Source organism: Cricetulus griseus, chromosome 6, assembly GCF_003668045.3.
Source record: "Cricetulus griseus strain 17A/GY chromosome 6, alternate assembly CriGri-PICRH-1.0, whole genome shotgun sequence".
Lineage (NCBI taxonomy): Eukaryota > Metazoa > Chordata > Mammalia > Rodentia > Cricetidae > Cricetulus > Cricetulus griseus.
Window position 1 is genome coordinate 72,690,034 of NC_048599.1, and position 22,176 is coordinate 72,712,209.

General features: G+C 37.3%; 1 protein-coding gene across 1 annotated transcript in view; it reads right to left on the reverse strand.

Moving 5' to 3' along the window:
• Positions 1-22,176, reverse strand: part of Ccdc73 (coiled-coil domain containing 73) — a 100,062-nt gene that overhangs the window by 18,734 nt on the left and 59,152 nt on the right. Inside the window, exons 9-13 of the mRNA XM_027422330.2 lie at positions 15,846-15,974; positions 15,371-15,430; positions 13,167-13,271; positions 3,934-4,044; positions 1,481-1,612 (exon numbers count right to left, since the gene is read on the reverse strand). Of these exons, the coding sequence (XP_027278131.1) occupies positions 1,481-1,612; positions 3,934-4,044; positions 13,167-13,271; positions 15,371-15,430; positions 15,846-15,974 (537 nt within the window). The remainder of the gene's footprint in view (positions 1-1,480; positions 1,613-3,933; positions 4,045-13,166; positions 13,272-15,370; positions 15,431-15,845; positions 15,975-22,176) is intronic.

Consider the following 22,176-nt stretch of genomic DNA (forward strand, 5'->3'; position numbering starts at 1 on the left):
ATTAGTAAACAAGGAAGACCCTAAGAGAGACATACATGGTCCCCTGGAGAAGGGGAAAGGGACAAGATCTCCTGAGCAAATTGGGAGCATGGGAGGAGGAGGAGGGAGCTAGGAGAATGAGAAGGGGAGAAGAGGAGGGGTGAGGAGGACATGAGGGAGCACAAAGGTTGAGTTTGGGGAAGAATAGAAGAAAACAAGAAAGGAGATACCACAATAGAGGTAGACATTTTAGGTTTACAGAGAAATCAGGCACTAGGGAAATGTCTGGAGATCTACAAAGATGACACAAGCTAACAATCTAAGCAACAGAGGAGAGGCTACCTTAAATGACCTCCCCTGATAATGAGATTGATGACTGACTTATATGCCATCCTATAGCCTTCATCCAGCAGCTGGTGGAAGCAGAAGGAGACACCCACAGCTAAACACTGAACTGAACTGGAATCCAGTTGCAGAGAAGGACAAGTGATGAGCAAAGGGGTCCAGACCAGGCTGGTGAAACTCACAGAAACAGGTGACCTGAACAACAGGGAGCTCTTGGTCCCCAGACTGATAGCTGGGATACCAGCATGGGACTGATCTAGACCCCAGGAACGTGGGTTTCAGTAAGGAGACCTCAGAAATCTACGGGACCTCCTGTAGTAGTTCAGGAGGTCCACCCTAGCATAGGTGTGGACTTTGGGAGCCCATTCCACATAGAGGGATACTCCCTGAGCCAAGACACACAGGGGTGGGCCTAGGCCCTACCCCAAAGGATATGACAGACTCTGAAGACACCCTATGGAAGGCCTCATCCTCCCTGGGGAGCAGAAAGAGTATGTGGTAGGTAGGATTTTAGTTGGGGGGGATGGTAGAGGAGGGAGAGGGAACTGGGATTGACATGTAAAACAATATTGTTTTTAATTCAAATAAAAACATCTGAAAACAAAGAACTGCGCTAATATAGATACTGTTCTATTGGCATCAATTTATGTGTCTAATAAATAACGGGATCAACACGAGTCTAGAAATAGACCCACAGATTTCAGAGAAAGTCTCAAACTACAGTGAGAGAAAGAACAAAAGTTCTTTTCTTTCTTCCTTACTTTTTTTTTTTTTTTTTTTTTTTTTTTTTTTTTTTTGTGAGCCAGGGTCCCTCTATGCAGTCCTGGCTATTCTGAAACTTGGTATGTAGACCAGGCTGACCTTGAATTCACAGAGATTCACCTGCCTCTGCTTCATGAGTGCTGGGACTAAAGGTGTGAGCCACTATACTGGGCAAGAACAGGGTTTTCAACAAATGTGGCCACAGGATAATTAAAAATCTAAATCCAAGGGACTCTTGAACCTTATGTTAAACTCCACACAGAAGTCAAATAAAACTGTATGACAAACAACATGGTTATAACTTGTTAAAAGCTGAGCAACTTAAAATATAAAATGGAAAAAAATCACCAGTGATGGTCCTAATTTACAGTTAATACCCCCAAACAAATTTTACCTGAAACTTGTTGCATTCATTATTTTTCTGATCATATAATCTGTTGTAATGTTCTTGCAACTTAGCATGAGTTTTCTTAAGTAATGACAACTCATTTTTAATATCATTCATTTCTCCACTAAGTTCTTCAACCTAGGATAAAATTAAGCCAAAATGAGCAAGTGCATATATATTACCTGAAAATTAATGTTTTATGAAATAGTAAAAATAATAACAAAATTAACTACTTGAATTAAGAAATAACATTGTAATAGTGATGAGTGTTTAACAAACATGATTGTGTATTCATACTCTTTGAGAAATGTGAGACTTAAGATTAAGTAACTTGACCAAGTTAGTGCAGACAGAAAGGAGCAGTCACAATTGCAATCCAAAATTGAACCTAGGGCCTGTGTCCCTAAAAACCTTCCATTGCAATCCAAAATTGAATCTAGGGCCTGTGCCCCTAAAAACCTTCTTATAATTTTTTTTACCTTAGTCATAAAATCCTACAAAAGTTCCACGTGTATGATTTTAATCTTCATCGCTGCACACTGATATGCAGAGTTTAGCTGAGATAGCTGGAGATGCAGAATACTAAGTACTCTGGTACCTGAGTCTCACGTTTCCATCTGGAAACTGGGTTTCCACAGCATGTGCAGCTCACAATCGATTTCTTGTGGTGGCTGGGGGTGGGGGGATGCTCTTCCATAGAAACTTCACAAGTGATTACAAACACATAGACACACACAGACTATACAGATCTGCTCTCCAGTTAAAAATATTCTTACAAAACCAAAGTGGCTTTCTCTTATTCTGCTTAGTTTATTATAGTTTTGACTTATGATTATAATTATGATAGTTTATGATACGTGGTTTATGATAGTTTATGATTGCATAGTCTACAAATTTTATGGTAAACTATTTTATTTAAACTTACAAATTATAGTTTTACCAATAAAGTTGTCTTTCCTTTATTAAAAAATGTATTATTTAGCTGTTTGTATGTGTACTTGTGCACATGTTTGTGTTCATGGAGGCCAGAATTGGGCATCAGAAACCCTGGTTGTTAACCTTCCAGTACGGGTGCTGGGAACTAAGCCTGAAAGAGGACTCTTAACAGATCTGCCATCTCTCCAGCCCCATTTCCTCCATTCTTAATCATTCATTTGCCCTTGGAAGATGGCCACTATTGTATTCTCAGAAGAGAAAATGAACATTAGTTTGCTTTGCTTAACTGCACAGGTGGTGGAAGCCCAGTTTCCAGATACAAACATCTGTACACACACACACACACACACACACACACACACCAGTTTTTGCAGCATGTTTGTTATATTTAATTTGAAGCTCCTGGAATGCACTGTACTTGTTCCTTGATGATACATTTTCCTGGTGGAGATTATTAGCCAATTTTTAGTATTGTGATGTATGAAATATTGTAATCAATTTTAGTATTGTGATGTAAGTATGAAATATTTTTCTTAAATTTAAATAAGGCATATAAAAACCAAAAATGATCAAGTTGATCTCTTGAAACTCTGAATTAGGAAAACTTATTAGCTACAAATAAATTGGGTTTTCTATATCAGAAATCAAATAAAATAATATACAGAGAATGTTATAAACTTACATTTAGATATACATTAGTATAATAAATAAAATGGTATAATTAGTACAGTAGTTTAAAATAGAATCATATATTTCTAAATTATAGTTCCATAAACTCAGTGACTTTCTACTGTGTTAACTCTTTTTTTAAAAGAGTGATTAAAGCCATGCTTTCCATACCATAGCTTGAGACAATTATCTTAATTCCTTCCTAAGGAATTGAAAAGGCAATGAAAATTGGTACTAAGATAGAAAATCCAATTTTGTGATCCATCAGTTTTTGAAGGAAAATTTTGGTTTGCAACTTTAATTTACATCATTTTCTACATTTGTTTTTTATATTTTATCAAAATTAACATTTATTGCAAAAGATAAAATGACTTAAAGGAAGCAGCTGTTTACAATATATAATCTCATAATAAAGTATTAGTATAACAGAACTCAACTACTGCAAACATGTTCTAACATGGCTCTGACACATCTCAACAAAACTACTGAGGAAAGCAACCATGCCCAGCTACCAATAGTTTACATATGATTTTAATTCACTAAGATACACTGAATCATTTTATTTAGATGGAAATTAATTTTCTTTGTCACATATTAATAGCTATTCTATATAGTCACATATGCTTTATACATATATATAAACACATACACATATAGTCTTCCATGCATGAAACCACTAAAGGGAATTTTATTAAATTTAGTTTTTAAAAATACACTCACTTTGGTGGAAATATGAGTACAAGAAGAAAATGTGTTTGACTTATCAGTTTTGTAATTTTTTAGCATTCAATAGTTATTTTAAATGTCTATAACTATTTTAAATACATTAATATTTTATAATTTAATAAACCTACATGTCTCTTCCAAGTTCCTAGTGCTTCCTCATGCTCATTCTGAAGATTAAGGAACTTTTCTTCATTTTCTTTTACCTTCTCCCTTTGCAGCTCATTATCTCTTTCAAGGGTCTGCAATAAAATTAATTATCCAAAAAATAATCAATACCACATTAATGAATTTTGATGTGTTTTATGTTACTCAGACCTTTGCGTGGAACATGCTGAAAGTGCCATACAGATCAGTGATAATGTGCTACCTCGACAATAATTTTCATAAATTAACAGAAAGGTGCTTAGAGTTTAGCTAACAGGAAATAGGGGGAGGCTATGATGAAGAAACGGCTATAAAAGGGTATAAAAACATTGCCATTATTCAGTTTCACTGCATAAGTTTTAATGTACTGAAAAAGTAATATAAAGTACAGCATTGAAAAGCATGAAATGTAGCATAATCCAACCTAATCTACTAAAAATTTTAACTACCAGAAGACTTTTTACCTGTTTATTTTAGAAATTAACTGGCTAGAAACCCTTAAAAAACAATTCTAATTTCAACTTAATACTTTTTAGCCTAACTTATTTAACACATCACTTAGTTACTTCATTGAACTAATGTAATAGAATTACCCTATCCTGTTCTCTCAAAAAAACAAAAATTAATATATATATTTGTATATATATATGTATATATAATGTAAATGAAACAAAGAATAAAAGGTTTTTTTAAAAAATTAAAAATAATAAAAAAATATTGTCACGTGCCTATCACTAATATTAATAGGTCTCTTTACCATCTGTAATTTAAGAAAACTGAAAATAGTATCTATATTATCTAATGCATTTAGAATTTTAAGTTCATCTATTTATCATTCATAAAGCTATGTATACTCGGTAAAAATTTCCAGCTACACAAAACAATATAAAAGGGAAAGATGGAAGCGGTCTCTCTGAGTTCTCCTCTCTAAAGTCAGCACTTTACAAGTTTCTGTAGTCAGAGGTTCTCATAGCAGGAAAAGTGGACAAAACATCTTTACACATAGTTGAAAACCCTATCACACATCCTTACTGCTCTGCAATGTGCTTTTCTTAGATGCAAACTATCTCCGGTTTACCTCCCATACTACTAAATGCAAATCCATCTCACTTGAAAGTCTTAAGAACATTCCATTTAAACAGTTCTCAGTATTATCTGGAACATCAGTGTGTAAATATGTCTGTGAAATTATGACAACACATCTAATAAAAAACATTTTGCAATTTGTGACAAGAACACTCTTCTCTGTCCCACTAGAAGCAATGCACTTTGAAACACTTAAATGAACACCTATTTAGATTACTCTATTTCAGGATAATGTGAACATTTTCACATAATACATACTTCCTTAATTCACAGTTACATATAATAATAATAGGTAGTTTCTAAATATTTAGTGTTGAATAATTAATAGGTGCTTAGCATTTTAGCATTCTGGTAAATATTTTTACAGTATCTATTTATATGGACAGCATACTCTATTTAGAAAGTAGTTCAATGTTTAGGAAAGAGATGAGAGAACATACCACAATCTCTATTCTAGGAACAATAAATGACCAATAGTGTCATGTTCTTAAAACAGTGCATATTAGGTGTGTCAAACAGTGAGGATCCCCTCCTCTCCTTCAGTCTCCTGTTTCCTAGATCCCATGGTCCCCTCTTGATTTCCTTTTCTGGGTAGAGCAAACCACTGTCATGATGTAGCAGGCATAGATGGTAATTGTTTCTGGGATCCTCCTTATCTACTAGAAACTGTATTAGCTGAGTGCAGAACAACTCTGCTTTGGAGATTTCTTCCCAACTTCTGCAGACACAGCTATATTTTTTTTTTTACTGTCCAGTTTTGCCAATGAGATAGCTAAGGCAAATGTTTTATTTTCATTCTTAATTCTTTGCATTCCATACTTTTCTGCAGTTCTAGGATCATCTCTTTATATGTAATGTATATTTTACAATGATACACAAATATTAGGCAAAATGAACTCATACTCTGCAGGCCTGTGAAACTTTTTGTATTCATTCTTTCTCCTTCTATTTTCATGGTTCTCTTTTTTTCTGAAACATACCATACTCCTTAGACTGACTCCCAAACTCTTTTCCTCTCATTTACACCTTCTTACCTTGTGTGTATATGTGTGTATGCACAGGGAGACCAGAGGTTCACTTCAGGTGTTACCATTCCTCAGGAGCTTTTCTGAAATAGCATCTCTCATTAAACTGGAGCACCAACCAGGCAGGGTGACCTGGCTCACCAGCCAGTAAACCCCTGTCTGCTTCCCAGCCATGGGGAGCACACACCACCATGGCTGGTTTTTTTGTTTGTTTTGTTATGTTTTTCAAGACAGGGTTTCTCTGTGTAGTCCTGGCTGTCCAGGAACTGTCTCTGTAGACCAGGCTAGCCTTGAACTCACAGAGATCTGCCTGCTTCTGCATGCACCACCACTGCCCAGCTCAGAGCTTCTGGATTTTTAATGGGTGCTGGGAATTTAACTCAGGTCACTTGGCTACTTCTCAGGGTTTTTTTTGAAGATATATTTATTTATTATATATACAGTATTCTGTCTGCATGTACTCCTGCAGTCCAGAAGAAGGCACCCGATCTCATCCATGTGGTTGCTGGGAATTGAACTCAGGACCTCTGGAAGAACAGGCAGTACATTTAACCCCTGAGCCATCTTTCCAGCCTGATACTTCCCAGTTTTATCCATGCATCTGCTGATTCTACTTCTAAACAACTATCTCAACATAATCTAACAATCTTTCTATTGCATTTATATTTTTACTAGTGTTTCTCATGTTATGTTTATGAATTTCTAATTCTTGTCCTGTGGGTTAGTATTTTTCCTATAAGCAGTTTTACATGTTTTTTAGACTCCTATTTTTGTCTGGTTGTCACATGAGATACTTTCTGCAAGTATCCAGTAATCCTTAATAAATCTACTCATACTTAAGAATGAGGTATTTAAAAGATCTTCAAAAGTTTGTCAAACACTGGACTTCACTGTAGGGAGTTCTGGCTGAACTATTTCTTTGGGAACACATAACTGAAGCAACCACGGTCTTCCCTTTTGGCCAACTTAGTTTCCCCAGAAAAGAATCTCCCATTCTTATTCCTGGGAACTAGAATAGTTGTCCTACACTGGCAGGCTAGACTATTGACCTTATTATTATTTTTTCTTTTTTGTTTTTTTTGAGACAGGGTTTCTCTGTATAGCTTTGGAGCCTATCCTGGCACTCGCTCTGGAGACCAGGCTGGCCTCGAACTCACAGAGATCTGCCTGCCTCTGCCTCCCGAGTGCTGGGATTAAAGGCGTGCGCCACCAACGCCCCGCCTTATTTTCACTATAATATTTCCAACAGTGTACTGAGAAATAGAGAGAGGAAAGGGAATGGGGAGGAGATATGAAGAAAAGGAGGGGAGAAGAGAGGGGAAAGGAAAGGGAGGAGGGAAAGAGAAGGGGAGAGAGGGGACAGAAAATAGGGGGAAAAGAGAAGGGAAGGGGAGGAGAGTGAGGGGGAAGAGAGAAGAATTAATTTGCAATAGCTGCTATTTCTGCTAGTGACATGGTCAATTTCAGGCCACTGCTATTTTGACAACTAATTTCCCGACTATAAGGGAGCCCCAGCACATACCACACTAGATCCCTGTCAACCTCGGCTTTCTCTCAAACTCTAAGCATACACCTCCAAGCCTATACCAAAGAGGAGAGAACCAGTATATTGAGGTGGAAGGGGGAATGTGAGGTTGCAATGGAGTCTTACACAGGTGTTCTCATCTGGATCTTTCAACTACATATCTCACTTCAAAGGACACAGGATACTACAATTTCTGGCCATTTCTGGATTTAGTTTTGTTTGGTGGTGTAGAGATACAATCCAGTGTCTCACTGTCTTAGGCTTTCTATCCCTGTGAGAAAATACCATGACCAAAACCAACTTGGGGAGGAAATAGTTTATTTTAGCATAAAGTTCCATATCTAAACCCATCATCAAGAGAAATCAGGGCAAGAGCTCAAACAGAACAGGAACCTGGAGGCAGGAGCTGATGCAGAGGCTATGGAGGAGCACTGCTTACTTGCTTGCTCCCCACGGCTTATAAAGCCTGCTTTCTTCCTTTCTTTCTTTTTTTTTTTGTTTCTTTCTCTTTTTTTGTTTCTTTCTTTCTTTTTTTTTTCAAGACAGGGTTTCACTGTGTAGTGAGCCTGTCCTGGAACTTGCTTTGTAGACCAGGCATGCACTGCCAAGTGAAGCCTGCTTTCTTTTTCTTTTCTTTTTCTTTCTTTCTTTCCTTTTTTTTTTTTTTTAAAGATTTTTATTTATGTATACAGTCTTCTGCCTGCATGCCAGCAGAGGGCACAAGATCTCATTCAAGGTAGTTGTGAGACACTATGTGGCTGCCAGGAATTGAACTCAGGGCCTCTGGAAGAAGAGTCAGTGCTCTTAACCACTGAGCCATCTCTCTAGCCCGAAGTCTGCTTTCTGATAGCACCCAGGACCACCATTCCAGGGAATAGCACTTCCCACATCAATCAAGAAAATGCACTACAGGCTTACCCACAGGCCAATGTAGTGGAGGCATTTTTCTCAGTTGAGGTTCCCTTGTCCAAAATGAGTCTAGTTTATATCAGGCTGACATAAAACTCATAATGCTAGGCAAGGACCCTACCACTCAACTACATCCCAGGCCTCATTTCCATGACTTTGAATTAGTTTTCTATTTCCTGTTTCTACTAACTGTAAATCTAGTTTACTTTTAAAACTTAGTCTTTTATGTTTCTTCCATCATCTCCATGTCCTTGTGGATTAATTGCCATTATATAACAGTTTACAAGGCATCAGAAGTGAATGTAGGTTTAATTAATCGTCTTCAGCTGAAGTCCTAACCAGGTAGTTTCTGACTTAGGAAAAGCCTGAGTTTATTCATGGGATAGCACTTATTCATTTAATAGCATTTAGTAAGGTCCTATTGCATGCTTGACACTATCTCATGCACTTAATGATCTTTCAGTTACAATGCTGCTGTCTTCATAGAGTTTACACTCTACCATGAAAATAAACTTGTACATATAAACACACATGAAAATCTGTTATTATTTCCAACTGATTTAACAAATCATCTGTGAAAAAAAGGATACAGTCAGAGGTCACGCTGAAATCATTTGTTAAATGCTTTAATCTTCAAAAAACAGTAAATTGCCCCTAGTTAATGCATTAATAATACAATAACTTCAGGAATAAAATATGAAAATTACTCTTAATATTATGACTAAAGGAATATAACTAAACTTACAACTAGAATTTAGATATCTATGATCTTTCTAAATTTACAACTAAAAACGTAAGACAGATGACAATATAACTGCAGAGCACTGAAAACCAGTCAGCCATTATTAAGAGCAATGATCCCTTTTAGTACAGGTGGAATTAGAATGCTCCTCAAGAAAACATTTGCCATATCTAAGCAATGTAATCCTTAGCAAGAGCTCAGCATTAATATTTTGTTATGCTATATATCAGTGGTTCTTAGACATCAGTCTGCAGCTAAGCACTGATCCATGACAAACTTCTCTCATCCACGGCCAAATGTGATTGCATGACTTTTCTTATAATGATGTGTCCTTTATCCCAAGATTATCTTTAAAATAATATATTTTAAAGTGTTCTGTTTTATAAAACAATGGTGATGGTGGATGATGATGTTTGCATTCTTAGTGGGCCACTTGACAATATTTTGAAATGTACTATGACATTATATAGCTTTCTATATGATATCAAGAGACAGGTAATAATTGTAATAATTAAAGAGAAAGGAATTTGAATATTTAACATATTGGTAAACACAGTTAAAAGATCCTAGGGCCACACTTACAGACTTGGTTATTAGCTCAAAGCAATGACCACTATAAATACCACAAAATTTTAGTATAATTTTTGTACAACCAATTTAACAAATTTCCTTGGTTTATTTTATATCACTGTGAAAAATACCATGATCAAAGGTAAGAGTTTATTGGGTTTACAAGTTAGAGTAGATATCATCAAGGGAAGCCATGGCAGGAACTTGGAAGCAAGAACTGAAGCCAGGAACTGCAGTAGAGGCCATGGAGGGACACTGCTTGCTCTCCACTCTGCACAGCTTGCTCAGTTGGTTTTCTAATACAACTCAGGACCAACCACATTAAACTGCCCCACAACCACATCAATCACTAATCAAGCAAATGTTCCACAGACATGTTCATGGCTAATCTCATGGAGGCAATTCCTCAAGGGATGTTTCCTCTTCCCAGACTACTTTCATTCATATCAAGTTGAAAAAAAAAAAAAACCACAAATTTAATAGCTCTTATGCTTCTATAAAAATATGTTGAAGCCGGTCTATGGTGGTGCACACCTTTAATCCTAGCACTTGGTAGGTAGAAGGAGGGAGATCTCTGTGAGTTCGAGGCCAGCCTGGTCTACAAAGCTACACAGGGAAACCCTGTCTCTAAAAATAAAAATTTTTTAAAAAATTGAACATACAACACTGAGAAATAGTGCTGGATTGGAACCATAGCAAAGCTGTAATAGTTTTTTTCCCACAATTTACAAGGCCCCAAACAATACTGCTTACATTTTCTGGGTTTCTATTCCATCATAGAATAAATTAGCTAACCTCTAATACTTGGCTCACCCCTAAAACTATGTTTAAACTCCTTTACATGGATTACCAGATGACCTTGGTAACAGCTACTCATAATGAATTTGAGTCAAACATGGTGGTACATGCCTATAAACCTAGCATTCTTCTGGCTGTGGTAAACCTGGGCTACAAAGTGATACCGTATCTCCATAAAATAAATCATATGCTCTTGGGAGAAGGTGTGAAGAGGCTCCTGCTTGTAAAAGTTGTTTTCTACTTGTCTTTTATAAGGATAAGTGAAAAGGTTAAGGGAATGAATAGCTTAATTCTAACAGTCCACTTTTCTCCCTCTGTATCTTTGACATTTTAATTCCTATATAACAGAAGACAGGCAGAACCCTTTATATGATAAGCCAGAGGGCATCAATGGCAAGGAGATTAATTACTTTGCTCTGCTTAAGTTTAGTTCTATTCAATAATGATGGACTAACAAAATTTGTGTGGCCTGGTACAAAACAAAAAGGCAGAGTAAACATGTTATCAGAGGCATTAAAATATGAAAAATTTCCTTTCTCTCTCTCTCTCTCTCTCTCTCTCTCTCTCTCTCTCTCTCTCTCTCTCTCTCTCTGTCTTTCTGCTACAGGACATTTCATTTTCTATTTAATAGCATGGTTCTCTGGGCAAGGGAAAAATCACAGCACAAATGAAGTCCCTCACAGATGCCTAAAAGCTTCATGACAACTCAGCATGAGCAAGAGCCACTAGCTTCTGGACCCCACCTCTTCCTGTCACCTGCTTCACGAACCATGCATCACATTCTAGCCAGAAAAGGAAGCAATCTTTCCTTTCTGTGGGCTCTTTATATAAACCCATGGCAGAGGGTAACTGCTGCAAGATCAAAGTGCTAGGCAGGTATTCATTCAGCACTAAACTGGATACTCACTCTGCCCATGACAAGGTGCTGCCGACCTGAACCAGGAAGAGCTGCTGCCATGCCTCCCCAGAGTACTGCAAGGTACATGTACCCACATCAAACCTCTTCTACTGCACCTAGGCATTCAGTAAAAAGTAAGGCTTTCCAAAACAAATGAAAGATGCAGGGAATGGGTGGTTAGGCAAGGGACCAGGGCACCAGAAGACAGAAGAATCAGCAGCCAAGAACCAAGACTGAGAGACAACAGAAACAAGAAGATGCCTGTTGAGGCTCCGAACTTCCAACACATAACATACTTCCATGTACCAAGAGACTTAATTTACAAAACATAAATTCAAAAGATAAATATTCATTAAAAACTTCAAGACAATGAGTTCAAAATTAAACAGAAGGAAGACACTTGTAAGTGCAATTCCCTCTGTAACCACTCAATTAGGGCTCACTTATGAAGTTAGCCCTAAATCTCTATGATAACTGTCCCTACAGGGGAGATGACTATAGTTGTCATAGGAAATGTTCCAATTTACTGTTTCATAGGCTGCTAAGAGAGCCCCCTCAGAAGGGTGTAAACAGCTTGTATTGAGCATCCCATTTGAACATGCCCCAGCTCCTTGTGAGATAATTGAATGGTCATCTCATCACTTGGCACAGTTAAACCCAGGCATGTTCCCGTCCTTCACTCATCCCTATGTTCCTTCATGTGAGCACAAAACCAACAAAGTTCTCTTGTTCACCTTTCTAAGGCCACATTCTACTAGAACACAATACATGCCAACCCTCTCAGACACAGATTACTCCCAAACTTTGAAAGTCTTTTAAATTTCTAGATCAGACCTGGGCATCACTCTTGTTCTTGGTAAATTTCCACATGAATTGACTTCGCATTACTCTACAGGTAACAGTGGGGGGGGGGACCCCCGTTATTTATGGTACCTCAAGCACCCAGCCAGGGAATAAGAAAGTAGCCTCCCACTTCTTGTCTCACGATGAATCTTCCTTGCAGACACCTTATTTAACTGGATCCTCCATGAAAGAGGGAGGCAAGAGAGAAGCCTCTTCTTTTGGAGTATAAAGTCCAAAATATTAGTAACCCTATGTCTTTCCCTTCCAATCATGTTCTACCTCCTGTGAAGATGATGTTGGGATGACTAGCTAACAATGGTAGTTTGATCATACTCTGATAAAGACAGGCCTCCAGATTCTGAGACTTGGTTCTTTTAAAACGTGACTGACACTTTTTCCTTTCAATCTTTGATTTTGACCTTGGCCACAATTCTAAAACAAAGAAAATTTCCACTTACTCCATTACAAAATAAAGTCATTAGTAAATTGGGCATGGTGGCACACACCTTTAATCCTAGCACTAAAAACAGAGGCAGATGGATCTCTCTGAGTTCGTGGCCAGTCTGTTCTACAGTGAGTTCCAGGGCAGACAGGACTATATTAGAAAGACCCTGTCTCAAAAAATCAAGTCAAAATATTTGATAAAATTTAACATTTAACTAGTTACTCAAATGTTAAGAATATATTTATTACTTTAGACACTGATATAGAAAACTGATGAAAGAATCTAGCATCATACATTTTAAAATCAAATGAGAGAACAAGATACTTAAATGCAACTAAACAGGGAGTAAAATATATTTAAACAATATATACATAACCTGAGTATTTTCTCTCATCACCTTCAATTCTGCATTGACTTCAGTATTAGCTTGAGTTTGTTGCTGAAGTAATTGCTGCATATGTTGAAAAGAAACGATGATATCCTTCAAAAACATAAAAATAGATCATGTTTCTAAGTTCATTATCCAGATACATATGTAGGGGTTTTTTTGTTTGTTTGTTTGTTCATTTGGGATTTTTGTTTTGTTTTGAAACAGGGTTTCTCTGTGTAACAGAGCCCTGGCTGTCCTGGAACTCACTTTGTAGACCAGCCTGACCTCAAACTTACAAAGATCCACTTGCCTCTGCCTCCTAAGTGCTAGAGTTAAAGGTGTGCACTACCATTGCCCAGCACATTTGTAGTTTTTAAAAATTAATGTATTTAAATTCATTTTATGTGCATTAGTGTGAAGGTATCAGATCCCTGGAACTGGAGTTACATACAGACAGTTGTGAGCTGCCATGTGGGTATTGGGAATTGAACCTGGGTCCTCTGGAAGAGCAGTCAGTGCTCTTAACTGCTGAGCTATCTCTCCAGACCCCCACATTTCTAGTTTTAAAGGTACTATTGTTACAGCTTAATTTTGATACTTTAATATTAAGCTAATAGCACATCTCTAATTTACTATCTAAAATAACTACTGCTATAAAAATTCGATTAAGTATTATTTCTAAAAGTCCCCTAACATTTAAAGTAAGTTTTTGAAATGGACCACAAATTCTAACACATTACTGAACAAGGTAAAGAATTAAAAAATAAAATAAACTTGTTGCCTTGCTCGCCTACAGATACAGGAATATATCCCTAGTAAGATTTCACATGAACTATAATATTATAAAATGATTCTGTAGCTTAGAGTGTCACCAATCAAATGAAGGTAAACCAAGGAAAAGAAATGACAAAACAGAAGAAGAGGGGCTAGAGAGAAAGCACAGCAGTTTAGAGCACTAAACTGTTGTCTTTGCAGAGGACCCAGGTTCAATTTCTAGCACCTACATGGTGGCTCACAACCATCTGTATCTCTAATTCCAAGGGATCCAATGCCCTATTCTGGCCTCTGTAGGCACCAGGCACACACATGGTGCATATATGTATATGCAGGCAAACATTCATACACATAAGATAAATCTAAAAAAATTAAAATAACTGTAGTTTTCCCAAACTACTTTTTAAACACAAGAATAGATTGAAATAAGAAATTATTCTAAAATCATACATGGTATATAAGTACATTTTCAGTAATTGTTTGCTAAGGTACCTCTGATCTAGCAAATAATAAAACTACTTCTGAAAAATGAAAATTTAGCTAGGAAATATACAGCTGATGCCTGTAACCTCAGCACTTGGGAGACTGAGACAGGAGGACTGCCAATGAGTTTGAAGCCAGTATGGGCTATATAGTCAGCTTCAGTCCATCCTATACTACAACATAAGAACCTAACTCAAGAAGGAGAAGGAGGAGGAGGAAGAGGAGGAGGAGGAGGAAGAGGAGAGGAGAGGAGAGGAGAGGAGGAGGAGGAGGAGGAAGAGGAGAAGAGGAAGAGGAGAAAAACATAGGGCTGGAAAAATGGCCCAGCAATTAAGAGTGCTTACTGCACAATCTTGAGGACCAGACTTGGTCTCCAGCATCCACTTAACAAGTCAGGCATCCTACAAGCATCTGTAACTCCACCTTGGAAGGACTGAAGAGTTCTGGTCTCTGAATATACAGATATATGTTTTCACATGTGAGCACATACAAGTGCACACACTAAGACATACACACACACACACACACACACACACACACACACACACACACACACACACACGTGCGCACACGCACACGCACACGCACACGCACACGCACACGCACACGCACGCACACACACTAAATGCAAAGGTATATGCCTTTAAACACAGGAGGCAAAAGCAGATGGATTTCTCTGAGTTTAAGGTCAAGCCTGATCTACATAGCCAATTCCAAGACAACTAGGGTTACCTAGTGAAATCCTGTCTCAAGTAAAGAAATGAATAAAGTATTTTTAATAACAAAAATTGGAAGTATAAATTCAGTTGGCTAAATCATATAAATATGTCCACTCGGTACATGTTAGTTATGCCTGCTTCACACCAAGGCAAATATCATCCCATATCTGCTTCCCATCTTGCTACTGGTTGTTGAAACATTAACTGACTTCCAAAATTGTGAGGATTGCTTACCTGTTTTTCTTCTCGAATGTGGGCAATCTCTTCATTAATTTTCTTATTTAATTCCAATTCCTTCAAAGTTGAAATTTTTAAAGTTATGATGTAAAATTCAGTAAATTGTATATTCAATTCAGTACCCATGTTTGTGTTGAGACATTGGCTCCGGTGAATTAAGAAGCTCAACATAAGCTAGTACAAACATAAACATTAAAACTATAGAGTTTCTCATCTTAAAAGCGATTTAGAGATAGCACCCTGCCATAAAATTACTGATGCTTTATTTGAGTAGGATTAAAATTATTATAGCTGAATTTTGTTGTAAGATTTATTTGCTAATGACAAAAGCCCAACAATTTAAAAAAGGTTCATACCTTAATTTTTACTATGTCTATTAACTTTACAAAGAAAAAATATTTTGTTCAATAATTCTGAAGTTCTCATAAGGTAAGATTCAATTTTATAAACTTGAGTAAATTTAAACAAATACCATGTCAAGTCTTTCTTGAAGCTCTTTATATTTTTGTTCTTTAATTATCAAATCTACACTTTCTTCATCCATCTTATGCTGACATTTGACCTTGGACTTAATCAATTCTGAAGCTACTTTCTTTAGTTCCTTAACAAAGAAACAAAAAGGAAATTCAGTATACATATATTATCAAAGCAAGACGTTTTCATGAGTTTACAAATCTTTAAAATTATACTTTATTTACCAACAGAATTTTTTTACATATAACTTTTATTAAAGTTCTTTTTGGCAAGTTCATAGATGTATATAGAACATATTCTGGTTACTGTCTCATATACCCCATCTCTTATCTCCCTCCCACCTCTGTCAAACCCCTCCTCCTTAAAAGTCCCTTCTTCACAGTCTTTCTGTCTCATCTTTTGACACACTGACTTTTAACTTGTCATTCTGTGTGTTCATGGGCTTTGAACTATACATTGGAGCCTGGTGGGCTCATTTGTGGGCACACAAATGAAGATATTGACTGCCTCTCTCCCAGACTCCACCAGCAGCCCGTATTTTAGACAGAATGTGGTATGATCACACAAGACCCTTCTTGATCCAAGATTGAAGACAATAGGCTTAGTCTTTCACACGCCCAGTACAGGCAACTATAGCTGCTAAGGTCATGATTGAAATGGCTATGTCATGCCCAGAAGATCATATTTTACAACCCTTCTCTAATATCTCCTAACTCTTACATTCTTTTCACCTCCTCATCCACAATGTTTCCTGAGCCTTAAAGGAAATAGTGTAAACGTCCTACTTAGGGCTAAGCCCTCAACCATCACTTATTGTTAGCATCCGGAGCAATGTGTGTCTGTACATTTAATTTCAGTACACTGCAAAGTGACACTTCTCTGAAGCCTGGGCATAGCATTTGTTGGGTCTAGCCCTTGGACTGAGCATCTGGTGGAAAGGATCCCAAGGTGGAGTGTTCAGCATAATTTACTGATCCATCAAAGTCCTTTATGGGAAGAAATGATTGAAAGGCAGAAGCTGACAAATGACTGTGTCCCAAGGAACCCTAACATTCATAGATGAGCTAAGAGGCAAGAGAGAAGGTTGAAAAGTACAGTCAGCTGAGGGAGGAGGAAGCCAAAAATTGTGGCATCCAGGAAGCTCAAACAGCTGCAGCAGAAAACAGGGATGCAACCAAAAGTGGATGCTTCAGCTCTACATGTCACAGCTGCATACAATTACATCTTAATCTAAAAACCATGCTAAAAATCATGAAAATTAGTCTTAGTTAATACACCACTTTTGGGTATGCATACTGCATAAAAGAATGTGAAAATAACCATATGGATCAAGCAGCAGGTCTTTTCTGAGAAAAGCAGGTAGGCAGATTACTGTCAGGCAAAATAAGAACTCTCAGCTTATATTAAATTAATTAAACAAGATTAAAGAGATAGCTCAGCTGTGAAGCTGAATTTAGTTCCCAGCACCCACCCCCATGGCAGCTCACAAACAACCCTAACTCCAATTCCAGGGGATCTAACAGCTTCTTCTGACCTCTTCAGGCACCAGGCATGCACATGGTGCACCTATATACCTGCAGGCAAAACACTTGCACACATAAAAGAAAAATAAATTAAAACAGAAAAACAAGTTTAGACAACAGAAGTAAGACTTGAATAGGGACATGTGTGAAATGAATGCATACCCCCCATTTGACCATCCTTACTCACTTGCCATGTTCTTCAAACACTGCTCTCTGCCCTGTATCACTGATCTCTATGAGAACAAGAAATCCTCTGTCCTCTGGAGCCCAGTAGGGCTAGATCTGTGGGAGGGAGTAGTAGCTCCCTCTCTACAGACCACAATCTGTAGTATCGGCCCTACATCTTCAGGAATTCACAGCTCAACCTGCTGTGTCATAGCTACAGTTCTCTCCAAGTCCCACTGCTCCACTCCCTGTCATTTCAGGTGTGACTGTGGTTGTCATTTTCCCTCCACTTTTATCTGTAGGATGCTTCTACCATCCCTTATTTGTTCTCTTAACTCTGTCAACAATTACACAAACATCCTCCCCATTAAACTCTTCCATTACCAACTCCAATGTGTCATCTGTTTCTTGCTCCAGCTCCATTTAATACAAGTAAAAATTTTAAAGAACATTTAAGGATAGGAGAGGAACAGAAAAACAAGAGCAAGACACAGAGAAAACTAGGAAATAATATTGAATATATAGATGGGTGGAAGAGGGGGGAGGAATCGTGGTTTCATAGCTTAAGACTGGATTTGGCGGGCAAAGAAGTACTGAGTTGTACATTCCTTCTACATCTAATAACTACTTACTATATGTCAAGTGACAACAGTGCTATCTTAAGCTTGTAGCTTAGTAAATTTAGTTTGTTTAAAAGAGTGGAAGAACTCTAGGAAAAAGAATAATGGCTAACTGATTATCTTGCATTAATCCCACCATGAAATGATTAGTGAGGCAGGTTAGAAATGTAGGGAAATTATAAGACTAGGGGAACAGAAAGAAATATCTCATCTAAGATTCTGACAAGCCTCCTGCCAGTTGAAATCAAGAATTCAAACATGATTAATTTTTGCTTATTGCTTTTCTCCTTTCCTAGCTATAAGCTTCCAGGCATCTCAATAGAAACCTCATTTATAGTGAAAGACATGTATTAAGCTTAGGAGCTCCCAGTTTCCCTTTATCAGGGAAACTTTATCAGATATAATCCATCTGAGTCATCTCTGGAGTCACCCTATAATCTTATTTATCAAAAAATAAAGACAAGACATATAAGCAACTGCCATGGCCATGGCAGAGGAGCAGCAGGTGGCAATTTAGGTTTAAGGTCAGCCCACCAGGAGGAAACTCTTTAATGGGTGAATCTCATTTAGGCAATGGCACGGGACTACAGACCCCAAAATGTCTTTTGCTTCTGCTGTGTCTTTGCATGCTTGTTACTGCAATATTCCTCTGGTGTTTAGCATGGTGTGAGTGGATGTGCAGAGATCTCCACTGCCTGTAATAGTAGTGTGTCTATCTCTTGGAAACATCCTGTTCTACTGAGCATTTTTATCTGTGGATTTTCAAAAAGATGACCCCTCCCAACTTTACTGTCTAAATTGATAATAATAATGACAGCCTATACAGAGTTTTGATGAATAAAAATACATAAAAAGATATGTTGTTTCACAGCCAGGGCCTGTGAGTTTCACCTAAGGAGCTGCATAGATTGTAGCTCAAGTTAGTGATTAAGAAAAAACAATTTCGTCCCAGTAGTCCAACTAGTTTAAATTCTCTTAACCTCAATGTTGGGAGATGTGTTCACAAGTTTTGGAGCACATCACAGCTGAGACAAAGCTTTGAAAATAACAAAGTTAGACTTAGAGGCTTTGAGGTGAAAAAACCCAAGAAGATAATCTAAAGTTTTAGAAAGGAATACTGTTGAATGTGGAACTCATTAAGGTCAAGGAACAAGAACAAAGCAGTCCAATGATCATTGGCTGATGTACCATTCTTGCTAGGATTGGTTGATGATCAGAGGTGATAATTAATTCCTTATACCCATTAATGAATAGGTATGTACCCTAAAGATTTAAAGTAGAGCTGACTGATTCTTTTTCATATATAAAAGTTTAGGTTTGTGATTCCTTTAAGATTCCTTGTAAAATTACCTTTCAAGATGAGTAATAAAGTAATCGGCCCTTTCTTTGTAACTACAAAATGTAGCCTGCCAGTATAAGACCTAACTAAGAAGAATACCTTGCTTGCCCACACAGTTAATCTATAACAAGTTGCTTGGGTATGAATATATGTGGGTTCATGGGATAATTTGTTTTTCACCTGTAATATATAAAATGTTTAATCATGTAAGGGAGATGAAAAACATGTTTTTATCTGTATTCATTATAATCATTCACTTGAAAAACAGAATGTAACCACATTGTAATTCCTATATTGCCTGAAAAACTTTGTTGGGATATATATGCTGGAGGGAAAAAAGTATACAGTAGAAAGAACACAGAAAGAACATGAGAGAACAGAGAATAAAGAAGGAAGCCATCAATAGAGTGTGTGAATGCCCTTTTCCCTAAACCCCCTCAGCTTATACCAGCTCTGAGAATTACTCTCAAAGCCCTGTGCTGCTGGAGGCTGGTCCCCAAGACAGGTAAGCAACCTTTCAAGATGTGACTTGATTGCCAAAATTATATACATGGCTAATGGTAAAATACTGAATTGAGAAGCCCATACCCACACTTGGGCATGTCTTTTTCTCTCTGGAGACCCCCATGTTTAGAATCTATGTTTAAAAATATTTTGAATAAACTGTGACTCTTTTATAGGTCCCTAGAAGAAATCACCAATCCTGATCCATAGTTGTTAAACTCTTCTAAAAATGTTCTTTTTACCTTTTTTCAAAGTAGAAAAGATGATACATGATAATTTCCCCAGAATGGAGTTTTAGGTAATCCAGTGATAATTTTTAGATTTTGAATAAATTGTGGCTCTTCTTTGAGAAGCCCTAAGTACTTGGGTGTGCTTTCCCTGGGTACATTTCTTATTGTTTTTTTAATAAACTCCAAATCCTCTTCATAGTGACACGTCTTGAAATTCCTTTTATGTGTTGAATCCAAGGGTCTGGTTTTATCTGAACTGAGGTCCCTAAAAGACTAAGGGAACTTCTCAGGATAGTGCAGGAAAGAAATGAAGCTGTGTCTCTCTCTATTCTTGCTGCCACTGGTGTCTATATATTTAAAAAAAACAATATAAAATACAAGACACTCTGAAGGAAGATGTAATAGACTGAAGAAAAAATAAAGGAAACAGATCAATCAAAGATGATTCCAGAGTAAGTAGGTAAGGCTAGAAGAAATGACAAGGGGGACCATGAAATGTAAAAGGAGCATAAAAATGGAAAGGAAATGAGAAGTCTGCTTTACTGCTGAAAAACATGGTGTACATATGAGAAAAACATGGTGTACATATGAGAAAAACATGGTGTACATATGAACTGTTTAAGAGAAGGGATAGACAATGTATGGACAGACACTTAAAGCCAAGGCAGAAATCAACAATCCTGATCCATAGCCACTAACTCTTCTAAGAAATGTTCCTTTTACATTTTTTCAAAGTATAAAAGATGACACATGATAAATTTCCCAGAATGGAGTTTTAGGTAATCCAATGATAATTTACATTCAATAGTCACAGCAGTCACAGGATGGGCCGTTTTCAGACTTGTTTTTGTTTGTTTCTCTGTTTCAGATATGCAAAAATGGGAGAGTGAAAACTCCAGTATTTAACCAATTAGTTTAAATATTACAATAAAGCACAAAGAGAGTTACCTTCCAATCAGTTTAAAAATCTATAGCAGACGAGCAGGTGTGGTACTTTGTGCCTGGGTTAAAGGACCAGTTCCTTGGGTGGCTGAGGTAAGAAAGCAGCTTGAGTCTGGGATTTCTAAGCTAGCCTGGAAAATAAAACAAAATCCTGAGGGAGGGAAGGAAGGAAAGAGACAGGAAGAAGAGGAGGATAGAGAAAGGAGGAGGAACAGAATGGGGAGAGAGGCAATGGATGAGCTGTATTGAAAGCTTGAGCTTAAGGGAAATATGAAGCTAGAAACAGATGTGTGAAATCATCTTGTGGAGTTGACACTGAATTAAGATAAATTCACTAAAAGAAAAACTATGAAAAAAAAGAAAAACAGGGACCATAGGATAAAGTCTTTGAAAGAATGACAGGGGAAGTAATCAGAAAGCCAGAACAATCCTTTTTTTAGAATTTGAAAGGACCTTTAAAGTGGTTACTTTTGCATAGGTGTCATAGAAGTGATGGGGTATCCTTTGTACACTCTCTCATTACTCCCTTCATGCTCACATTTCACATCTTAAATCACCAAATAATAAGGACATCCTCCATCACATAACCGAGAGCACAAAGTAAGGTGAGCTCTAACATCTATTGATTTGGGCACTCAACTTACATTACCAATAACTGGTCATGTCCATCTGTGGGATTATTATTCTTTGGACTTGTAACAAGAGGACAATTTTGATATTATATAGACTATCTCATTCAGAGATAATATTTGTTTTGTTTCTTAAGACAGTAGATCTCTTACTATGTAACCCAGGGTGGCTTTAAAAACACAATCTTCCTGCCCCCTCCCCCCCCAGCCAAGTTCTGGTATTGTAAGCAGGTACCATCACTGCCAGCTCTTGGTACTCTACAAAAACAAAAAAGTTTCCTCCAACTGCCTCTTGCTTCCTTGCCAAAACTGGATCATATACGCATGCTTGAACCACACAGTAGCATACGTAATGAGTGACAATGACTGGTTTAAAC